The sequence below is a fragment of the Palaemon carinicauda genome, chromosome 33, assembly GCF_036898095.1.
Source record: "Palaemon carinicauda isolate YSFRI2023 chromosome 33, ASM3689809v2, whole genome shotgun sequence".
Taxonomy (NCBI): Eukaryota; Metazoa; Arthropoda; class Malacostraca; order Decapoda; family Palaemonidae; genus Palaemon; species Palaemon carinicauda.
Genome location: NC_090757.1, coordinates 20,292,389 through 20,304,888, shown reverse-complemented (window position 1 = coordinate 20,304,888; position 12,500 = coordinate 20,292,389). Strand labels below are relative to the sequence as shown.

Below are 12,500 nucleotides of genomic sequence, written 5' to 3'. Positions count from 1 at the left end.
AATAATAATAATAATAATATGTATAAAGACATGTAAAGTCACACAAAAAATCCACTATTTTACAGCATGTGGTTATAAACTTAACCTTGAATTTCTATGTCGTGAATATATAATAGTACTTATTTCACCATTTAATATAATCTGCTAATGAAAGGGCAATAATTTTATCCTCTGCATGTGTTATTTTCATAGCATTGTAAATATTATTCCCTTGAATTTAAAGAAGATACGAAGTCATTCGAATGACATATTTTAGCTAATAGAATAAAACTGTTATTTCAATTGAATGGAAAATCTTTTTAAATTTAAAGAAGCCATGAAGCAATTTGAATGATACAATCGAATCATATTTTGTCTAAGAATAAAACAATTATATCAGTTGAATGTAAAATCTTTATAAAAGTACGATTAATTAAAAAAAAAAGTCTTAGCTATTATTTATGCCACAGAAAGTAATCAACTATCATATTTTATCTAAGAATAAAACAATTATACCAATTGAATGAAAAATCTGTATAAAAAGTATGATTCATTAAAAAGCCTTAATTAGCTATTGTTTATTCCAAAGAAAGTAATCAACTATTATATTTTACCTAAGAATGAAACAATCATATCAACTTAATGAAAAATCTTTACAAAATGTATGATTTAAAAAAAAGAAGTCTTAATTGCTATTTTTTATGCCTGAGAAAGTAATCAACTATCATATTTCATCTAAGGATAAAACGAAAAATCTTAAAAAAAAGTATGATTTATAAGAAAAAAAAAAAAAAAAGTCTTAATCAGCTATTATTTATGCCACAAAAAGTAATCAACTATTATATTTCATCCAAGAATAAAAAGAAAAATATTAAAAAGAGCATGATTTAAAAAAAAAAAGTCTTTATCTGCTATTATTTATGCCACAAAAAGTAATCAACTTATATTTCATCCAAGAATAAAAAGAAAAATATTAAAAAGAGTATGATTTAAAAAAAAATCTTAATCAGCTATTATTCATGCCACTGAAAGTAATCAACCATTATATTTCATCCAAGAATGAAAAGAAAAATATTAAAAAGAGTAAGATTAAAAAAAAAAAGTCTTAATCTGCTATCATTCATACCACAAAAAGTAATCAACAATTATATTTCATCCAAGAATAAAAAGAAAAATATTAAAAAGAGTATGATTAAAAAAAGAAAAAAAAAGTCTTAATCTGCTATCATTCATATCACAAAAAGTAATCAACAATTATATTTCATCCAAGAATAAAAAGAAAAATATTAAAAAGAGTATGATTAAAAAAAGAAAAAAAAAGTCTTAATCTGCTATCATTCATATCACAAAAAGTAATCAACAATTCTATTTCATCCAAGAATAAAAAGAAAAATATTAAAAAGAGTATGATTAAAAAAAGAAAAAAAAAGTCTTAATCTGCTATCATTCATGCCACAGAACACACATCCATCGGGGCCTTTGGAGACAGTTTCTACGAATACCTGATAAAATCCTACATTCAATCGAATTCGACGGACACCCAAGCCAAGGAGCTGTACGAGGACGCCATACAAGCCATCACGAACCGCCTCGTTTGTCAGACTCGTTCAGGATTGACATATTTGGCCGAAAGTATGGGAGGTAGTTTGGTGCACAAGATGGATCACCTGGCTTGTTTTGCTGGTGAGTAGGAGCTGGTGGTTGGTATGATTTGCTGGTATGAGCTTATGATTGATATGAATTGGTGGTATGAGCTGGTGATTGATAATATGATTTACTGGCATGAGCTGGTGGTTGATAATATGATTTGCTGGTATGAGCTGGTGATTGATAATATGATTTACTGGTATGAGCCGGTGGTTGATAATATGATTTGCTGGTATGACCTGGTGATTGATATGTTTTGCTGGTATGACCTGGTGGTTGATTTTTTTTTTCTGGTATGACCTGTTGATTGATAATATGATTTGCTAGTATGAGGTGGTGATTGATATTATTTTCTGGTATGGTCTGGAGATTGAAATGATTTGCTGGTATGAGCTGGTGATTGATAAGTTTTCCTGGTATGAGCTGGTGGTTGATAATATGATTTGCTGGTATTAGCCAGTGATTGATACGTTTTAATGGTATTTGCCAGTGATTGATACGTTTTAACGGTATTAGCCAGCAATTGATATTTTTTGCTGGTAAGTATGAGGTGGTGACTGATATGATTTGCTGGTATGAGCTGGTGGTTGATAATAAGATTTGCTGGCATTAGCCAGTGATTAATAGGTTTTGCTGGTATTAGCCAGTGATTGATACATTTTGCTGGTATTAGCCAGCGATTAATATTTTTTGCTGGTAAGTATGAGGCGGTGACTGATATGATTTGCTGGTATGAGCTGGTGGTTGATAATATGATTTGCTGGTATGAGCCAGTGATTGATATGATTTGCTGGTATTAACCAGTGATTTATAAGTTTTGCTGGTAAGTATGAGACGGTGACTGATATGTTTTGTTGGTAAATATGAGCTTTTGATTAATATCTGATCAAATAGGAGAGAGAGAGAGAGAGAGAGAGAGAGAGAGAGAGAGAGAGAGAGAGAGAGAGAGAGAGAGAGAGAGAGAGAGAGCCCACAGGTCCAGCTGCTAAGTCATCAGCAGCCATGGCCTGGCCCTCCCTTGTCATAACTTGTTGGAGAGGGGGGGGGGGGTTGGGTTGGACGCTGATCATATGTATACATCGTTAGTCTATAGGGCATTGTCTTGTCCGTGCCTCTTGACAGTCATGAGTGACCTTTAAACCTCTAAATATACTTCATAATCAAATCATGATGCTAACATCAATTTTTGACTTGACAGCAAAGAAACTGTAAAGTTGAAGAAATGAGAAAAATTGACAAAATTGAGCGCCCTTTTTTCCTATCCTTTGGACCAACCGTGTGTCACACGATCGTACATAATTCATTTTGTATATATTATGCTTGTATCTTCGCTCTTCCCTCGCACTAAAAAGAACCAGAATAAACATGTCTGCGTTTCTCCTATGTAACATTGTCTGTTTCTCGAACATGTAATTTCCTGTTGCCTTGAGGTTTTGTATGTAAAGGAGAGTGTTCTATAATAAATAAACCTTCTCTCGGCTCGTCACACCTTTTTACATAAAGCTATGAAAACTGGTCAAAGTTATAAAGTTAATAAATAACTTTCTTTCTCCTACAGGTGGTATGTACGCCCTCGGGGCAAAATACCTGCCAAGTGCGAACTCTAAACGAGAGATGGAAATAGCTGAGGGTATAGCCAACACATGCCACGAGACCTACGCCCGCACGCCCACTGGTCTCGGTCCCGACAGCTTTCGTTTCTCTCAGACGAGGGGAGGTCAGGAAATTCTCCCTTCGGGGAAACACTACAGCCTGCGTCCGGAGGCCATAGAGACCTGGTTTTATATGTGGAGGCTGACTAAAGATCAGAAGTATAGAGATTGGGCTTGGGACGCAGCGATGGTAAGAATATTCAAGTAATTATTTGAATTTTATTACATTAACTAAGTATAAACAAAACCAATTTTTTATGTATATCAACGGTTGGTAAGAATATTCAAGTTATTATTTGAATTTTATTACATTAACTAAGTATAAACAAAACCAATTTTTATGTATATCAACGGTTGGTAAGAATATTCAAGTTATTATTTGAATTTTATTACATTAACTAAGTATAAACAAAACCAATTTTTTATGTATATCAACGGTTGGTAAGAATATTCAAGTTATTATTTGAATTTTATTACATTAACTAAGTATAAACAAAACCAATTTTTATGTATATCAACGGTTGGTAAGTATATTCGTATAAACAAAACCAATTTTTTATGTATATCAACGGTTGGTAAGTAAATTCGTATAAACAAAACCAATTTTTTTTATTTATATCAACGGTTGGTAAGTATATTCGTATAAATAAAACCAATTCTTTATGTATATCAACGGTTGGTAAGCATATTCGTATAAACAAAACCAATTTTTTATGTATATCAACGGTTGGTAAGTATATTCGTATAAACAAAACCAATCTTTTATGTATATCAACGGTTGGTAAGTATATTCGCATAAACAAAACCAATTTTTTTATGTATATCAACGGTTGGTAAGTATATTCGTATAAACAAAACCAATTTTTTATGTATATCAACGGTTGGTAAGTATATTCGTATAAACAAAACTAATTTTTTATGTATATCAACGGTTGGTAAGTATATTCGTATAAACAAAACCAATTTTTTATGTATATCAACGGTTGGTAAGTATATTCGTATAAACAAAACCAATTTTTTATGTATGTCAACGGTTGGTAAGTATATTCAAGTTATTTCGATCTATTACAAATCAGTATTAACAAAACTCGATTTTTATGTACACCGATTATCAAAGAACTATTCTTTATAATGACAATTACAATGATTATCACAATGACAATGACAGAAATGAGAATCATATACTTCAGTAACCTTAAAATTTCTGAAATATAAATTTGAACCTATAAAATAGATTTCAATATTAAATGTAAACACCGCTAATATGGAATGAAAGATTATAAGTTATTCTGTATCATAATCAGTAATATGCAAAACGGATTAATATTCACACCCAAATGATAAGAGATAACTTAAATCTCAAAAGCCGATAATCTGAAATTATTAAAATAAAGAAAACCCAGGTTTACTTTTGACGAATGGATAATATAGTACATTAAAAAAAACGTTCAGTATTTTTATAGGGTTCTTCTACACAATTTGTGTATCTTAACAGATTGTCAAGAACTTAGTGGAGTAATAATTTTCAGCAGTTACTAAATATAAAGTTTCTTAGCCGTAAAATAAGTTTAATATACAGTATGTAGTCTAAATTAGGCAAACTTGTGTAATGAAAATAAAAACAATTAACAAATATATTAAATCAACAGGCAATATAGATTCTTCTTTTAATAAGCGCTTTAAATGATCATGCACTGTAATTCTTTCTTAATACAATTTCATTATGAGTAAAATTTTTTATTCTAATTTGAATAACGAACCCCAAACTCGGAATTTAAAAGTTACAAAGAAGTTTATTACATTTGCTACATTTTTTCTAACCATTCCGGATATTACCTCATAGATTCGAAGAAGTTTACTACATTTGCTACATTTTTTTCTGACCATTCCGGATATCACCTCATAGATTCGAAGAGGTTTACTACATTTGCTACATTTTCTCTAACCATTCCGGATATTACCTCATAGATTCGAAGAGGTTTATTACATTTGCTACATTTTCTCTAACCATTCCGGATATTACCTCATAGATTCGAAGAAGTTTATTACATTTGCTACATTTTCTCTAACCATTCCGGATATTACCTCATAGATTCGAAGAAGTTTATTACATTTGCTACATTTTCTCTAACCATTCCGGATATTACCTCATAGATTCGAAGAAGTTTACTACATTTGCTACATTTTTTCTAACCATTCCGGATATTACCTCATAGATTCGAAAAAGTTTACTACATTTGCTACATTTTTTCTGACCATTCCGGATATCACCTCATAGATTCGAAGAGGTTTACTACATTTGCTACATTTTCTCTAACCATTCCGGATATTACCTCATAGATTCGAAGAAGTTTATTACATTTGCTACATTTTCTCTAACCATTCCGGATATTACCTCATAGATTCGAAGAAGTTTACTACATTTGCTACATTTTTTCTAATTATTCCGGATATTACCTCATAGATTCGAAGAGGTTTACTACATTTGCTACATTTTTTCTAACCATTCCGGATATTGCCTCATAGATTCGAAAAAGTTTACTACGTTTGCTATATTTTTTTCTAACCATTCCGGATATTACCTCATAGATTCGAAGAAGTTTTCTACATTTTTTCTAACCATTCCGGATATTATCTCATAGATTCGAAGAAGTTTACTACATTTGCTACATTTTTTCTAACCATTCCGGATATTACCTCATAGATTCGAAGCTTAGCTTTCAATATTGTAGTTGAAGGTACTTTCTCAAATTAAATAAAAGATTGTGACTGCTAATCATGATGTGGGGGAAAATGGCAGAGGGCGGTCTTATGAATTTGATCTATATGACCGGGTACTGAAGTCAGGGAGGCTCTCCAAATCCGATGTCGATATGGTAGAAAACCGGGCAGTTTCAACAGAGTAAAATTTAAAAGAAGCCCTTCAGGGCTCCACTGCAAAGACGATTCCTATATCAATTGAACTACACTTGATGTTAATTACATTATTTTACATATTTCTGATAATTTTATGAGAAACTTCAGGCATTTTCCAAAAGAATGAGACCAACCTGACCTCTCTAGGACAAAAATTAAGCCTGTTAGAGCAATTTAAAACAAATATATATATAAAGCAAAATGTGCTCGAAATTTAAAATGTGTACAATAACCCACTAAGTTATCAGCAAGTTATCAGAACATGACTCCCAAGATATCTAAGAGAATTGCTACATTTCGTGCAGCCAACAAATCGTGGTTTCAAGCTATCGGAACTAAGATATATGTCTACCATAGGTTCTAGAGCTTTCAAATATGTGGCCCCAAAACTATACAATAATCTCCCATTAGACATCCAATAGACTGAAGATATTAAGGCTTTCAAGAAAAAACTGAAGACTCTTTTGTTTTTTAAATGCTTCTAGAGGCAAGGGTCAGCGAAAATGTTGAAATAAATTCACAGAATCCCTGTTGGTTTAACATATATTCGTACAAATAGACTTAAACATGTTTTTTTTTTTTTTTTTACTAGCTAAGCTACAACCCTAGTTGGATAAGCATGATGTTTATGGCCAGGGGCTCTAACAGGGAAAAATAGCCCAGTGATTAAAGGAACTAAGAAAATAAACTCCAAAAGAAGTCATGTCCAATTAAAGTAACATATCTTAAGAACAATAACAACATTAAAATAGATCTTTTATGGATAAAATACAACAAAAGGTCATCTCCCACTAGACATCCAAAAGACTGAAGATATTATGGCTTTCAAGAAAAAACTGAAGACTTTTTTGTTTTTTAAATGCTTCGATAATGTTGATTTGACAATAAACGTGCAATTTGCGGTGTGAAATGATGAATGCTTGGGAATGTATACGATAAAATCAATGCAAAGATCATGTAGAGAGTAAGGTTTCCCCTGCTGTATAGGACCAGAAAATCAGCCCTTAAAATAGGTTGTCTGAAGTGACTTGACTGTATAACGACAGTGTTGATATTTGACGTTTAACGACAATGTTGACAGTATTTGACGTATAATGAGTGTTGATATATTCGACGTATAACGACAGTGTTGATAGTAGTTGACGTATAACGACGGCGTTGATAGTATTTGACGTATAACGACAGTGTTAATAGTAATTGTTGTATAACGACAATATTGACAGTATCTAACGTATAACGGCAGAGTTGACAGTATTTGACGTATAACAACAGTGTTGACAGTATCTGACGTATAACCGCAGTGCTGACGATATTTGACGTATAACGATAGTGTTGACAGTATTTGACATATAACGACAGTGTAACAGTATTTGATGTATAACAAGTGTTGACAGTATTTGACGTATAACGAGTGTTGACAGTATTTGACGTATAACGAGTGTTGACGGTAGTTGACGTATAACGACAGTGTTGACAGTGTTTGTCGTATAACGACAGTGTTGGTAGTATTTGTCGTATAACGACAGTGTTGACGGTATTTGACGTATAACGACAGTGTTGATAGTATTAGTCGTGTAACGACAGTGTTGACAGTATTTGTCGTATAACGACAGTGTTGGCAGTATTTTTCGTATAACTACAGTGTTGGCGGTATTTGTTGTATAACGACAGTGTTGACAGTATTTGACATATAACGACAGTCTTGACAGTATTTGACATATAACGAGTGTTGACAGTGTTTGACGTATAACAAGAGTGTTGACAGTATTTGTTGTATAACGGCAGAGTTGTCAATATTTGACGTTTAATGACAGTGCTGATGGTATTTGATCTAAAACGACAGCGTTGACAGTATTTGACGTCTAATGACAATGTTGCCGGTATTTGAAAACTCATCATAACCATATCTTGGTGACACATACTTTATCTTGTGACTATTAACCCCTTGCATCCCTTCAGGCTCTGGATAAACACTGCCGAGTGGAAAGTGGCGGATTCAGCGGCATTAGAGACGTCTACAAAATACAGGCCGAGAAGGATGACGTCCAACAGAGTTTCCTTCTCGCCGAAACGCTTAAGGTCAGTGATTGATTGATTGATTGATTTTGAGTTTGAGTTTTCTGGCATCCTGACATCGAAGGTCATTGACGCAGATGGGTGTCGTTTGTTATTATTTCGTTATTATACGTAATAACGCAAAGTGGATTTAATGTGTTTGTGTTACGAAACGCTTAAAGAGATCTTATCGCCCTGCCCTTTACCTGCGAGATAAGATAAATGAGGCAGTTTTATTTTTTGTACAGTATATCCTCCCTTCCATTTTATCTTTTAATTGTGCTTTGTCTGTTGACAATGCCTTTCACTGACACGTATCGTGATGAGGAAACTAAATTTATCTCATGGCGTCCCTACAAACCTAGTAATTTTGAGTTTATATATATATATATATATATATATATATATATATATATATATATATATATATATATATATATATATCTATATATAAATATATCTATATATAAATATATCTATATATAAATATATCTATATATAAATATATATATATATATATATATATATATATATATATATATATATATATATATATATATATGTGTGTGTGTGTGTGTGTATATAAATATATATATACATATATATATATATATATATATATATATATATATATATATATATATATATATATACATACATATATATATACATAAATATATATATATATATATATATATATATATATATATATATATATATACATATATATATACATAAATATATATATATATATATATATATATATATATATACATATATATACATACATATATATATATATATATATATATATATATATATATATATATATACATACATATATATATATATATATATATATATATATATATATACATACATATATATATATATATATATATATATATATATATATATATATATATATATATATATATATATATATATACATACATATATATACATACATATATATATATAAATACATATATATATATACATATATATATATATATATATATATATATATATATATATATATATATATATATATATATATATATGATCTCGATCCTTTCTTTTAGTCTATAGTTGACTGTCGAGAATCCTATCACTGGACTTGCTTATGTCCGCGGCCCAGATATTTAGCTCCATCTAGTATTGGTATTTACATTTATTTTGAACTCTGCGACCTTTCGACCTCGTATATTCCCAGAATATTCATACCAATCACTGCTAATAACTCATTCATGATTTAGATTATTCAAATGATCTTCAATCATTGATTGTCGTCTTCAAAGAGGGTCTAACAAACAGAGATATTTCCGTTATACACAGTTTATTAATTTATCCTGGTTATTTATATGCTGTTTGGGTCAGTAAGAAGAAACGATATACGAAACGATATATATATATATATATATATATATATATATATATATATATATATATATATATATATATATATATCTATATATGTGTGTAAATGTGTATTTATATATATATATATATATATATATATATATATATATATATATATATATATATATATATATACGTGTATATATATATGTATATATATATATGTATATAGATGTATGTATGTATATAAATATATATATATATATATATATATATATATATATATATATATATATATATATATATATATATATATTTCCAGACACTTGCTCTTCATTATATAAGGGAGATTATTATTGTTACTATCGTTGATAAGGTAACTAGCTTAAGTCACAATGAGTTTATTTGACAAAATCAGGCAAGTTTTTTCTTCAAAACCGTGAGAGTTAATGCCGAAATAACGTTATCGTCTTATAGTTTAATTTCCTTGTCTTTCTTCACAGTATCTGTACCTGATCTTCTCCAACGATTCGCTCATCAGCTTGGACGAATGGGTATTCAACACCGAGGCTCATCCTATACCTATACTTGGCAAGAACGCTCTCTACCGAAAAGCGTAAAGATCTCTGGCGCAGAAGACGTGCGTAAGTTACTCAGAATCTTTTATAGCTTTATGATTCCTCTTGTAATTTAGATTTCTTATGACTAATACAGAGAATTAGACTATTGATCGATGGTAACGTCTATTGATAAGGAAAACTACCACCCCAAAGAATGTCCTATTACCTCATAAAAAATATGCAAACACTTCGAATAATTCTTCAAGATTAATCTATATTTATGTTATTTTCTAGGTTATCAGAAGACAAAGCAAAGCAAGACCTCTTCGTGACTTGAACGCATCATTGTTATGCATTCTATCACATGGTAAACAATGGTAGCACACGCCAAGAGTTGAACATGCAACAAAAATACAAGTAACCACATAAACAAAAGCCGTAAATATTCACAGCAACGATTTCTATTGGATGTCGTTCGAAGACAAGCAAATCAATATCTTATTTTTAGCAGGGAGAAACTTGGCATAAAAGCTAAGTCTAGTCTTAAAATATACTCGATCAATCTTCTGGCAATTATTCTCTATTTCTGGTGGTGGGGGCGTGTCGTAATAGACAGAACAGTTAACTGAAGACCATAGTTTTCCTTCATTTAGATTATGCTGCATTTTTTCTGGGGGGGGGGGGCGGGTCTTACATGCCGGGGCAGAAATCCTATTACCTTGATTGCTCAACACTTCATATTATAGGCCTACGTAGTTTAGAGAGAATAGGCTACTAAATTATCATAGGGCTTTCCTCGTTACTCGTAACTGAGAATGAATAATCAGTACATGGTGCTTGAGATGTAGGTTAACACAAACATAGTTGAACACTTACATTATAGAATCAAAATTGTTAGTTTCCTAAGAAAAACCAAAGAATAAGGACAATAGCCTAACATGAGTAGACCTACTTAACCTACCTACAATGTGATATAGTTACCATTGTCCAATCTAGTTAGGTGCTAGGATAGTATATCACCTAGTTATCGACAGGTGCTGTGGTTGTCATTGCCTGAGTGGACCCTAACCAAATCTACAATTGTGATAGAATTGACATTGTTCAATCTATGATAAGTGTTAGGATTCCCCGATCATCTCGTTAATAGGCAGGTGCTATGGTTGTCATTGCCTTTCTGTTTTATGTCCTAGTTGACATAAATAACTAAATATAGGGTTGGCCTAGATTAACATATGACATGAACTCCATAACTTAACCTAACACACGGCGGGAGGCCTACCACTGCCTAAACAATGTTACTTTTTACTTTAAATGCTGTTTTTCTGGTCCTATACTGCAGAGGAACCCTACTTTCTGACTGATGGGGTTGTTGAACCTTAGATGTGAAATGTGGGGATTTATCGGTGAAATTAACTAAACTGAAACAATTCAGCACACTTACTATTGAGAAGTTGAAGGAAGGTGTTTTCTTTGGTAGCAGAAATTTTCCTTGGCGTTCCTTTTGCTTTATGGGATCATCTAGATATATTTTTCAAATCACAGTGTTTACCTGTTAGTCTACTAGGGGCATTTGCAGTACAATGTTTTCTCTAATTAGTCAATAGAATTAAAAGGGAAGACAACTGGGCGGCTAATCATAACAGTTCTGGCGATAAGAGACAATTCAAACCATTTCCGAGATCTTTGTAACTACAAATGGAAACACAACTCATAAAGAATGCAGGAAATAACAACCGCCATTGACTTCGGCAATTTGTTAACAGAACAAGATCTCGAAAACTAACAATAGTCAACGACTAAAAATTTTAGGGCGTTGAATATTGGAGCATATAACAATGTTCCTAAAGAAGCAAACAATATAAGCGTTTGTGATATTCTTTGAGGTAGAAAATCTGTAATAAGAACTAATTAGAGGACATGATGCAGCCTTACATACCAAGAAGAGGGTGACATTACCAACCAGACAACACTTTCTTCACGGCTTTGAAAAATATAACCGACCGTTTCCCTCTCCTACTATTTAAAAAATCATTGTCGGAATTTCTAATATAGTTTTTTTAAAGCTTCTCTTAATATAGTAGGCTAATATTCCAACAAATACCCCGTTTTTCGTTTCATTTCTTCGCTTTCCACAAGTCATTATTCGCCTGTTGATTACGCCCTGCTTTTATCATGTATGTTTGAGCGTCCATGACACTCACCTCATGTATGAGAGGGTCTGAGCTGGGTTCGGACTTCGAAGTGGGAGGGGTGGATAATTTGGGCACTTCCCGTTAAAACCCGTTAAAAATCGTGGGTCTGCTTTTGACCTAAACAACTGCTAGTCGGT

At 31.6% G+C, this 12,500-nt stretch overlaps 2 protein-coding genes across 2 annotated transcripts in view; both read left to right on the top strand.

Moving 5' to 3' along the window:
* Window positions 1-12,099, top strand: part of LOC137625871 (mannosyl-oligosaccharide 1,2-alpha-mannosidase IA-like) — a 42,206-nt gene extending 30,107 nt beyond the window's left edge. Inside the window, 5 exon segments of the mRNA XM_068356803.1 lie at window positions 1,438-1,662; window positions 3,185-3,468; window positions 8,154-8,273; window positions 10,115-10,255; window positions 10,466-12,099. Of these exon segments, the coding sequence (XP_068212904.1) occupies window positions 1,438-1,662; window positions 3,185-3,468; window positions 8,154-8,273; window positions 10,115-10,231 (746 nt within the window). The 3' untranslated portion in view covers window positions 10,232-10,255; window positions 10,466-12,099.
* Window positions 1-12,500, top strand: part of Mpv17 (Mitochondrial inner membrane protein MPV17) — a 509,363-nt gene that overhangs the window by 205,026 nt on the left and 291,837 nt on the right. The gene's annotated exons all lie outside the window — the stretch shown is intronic.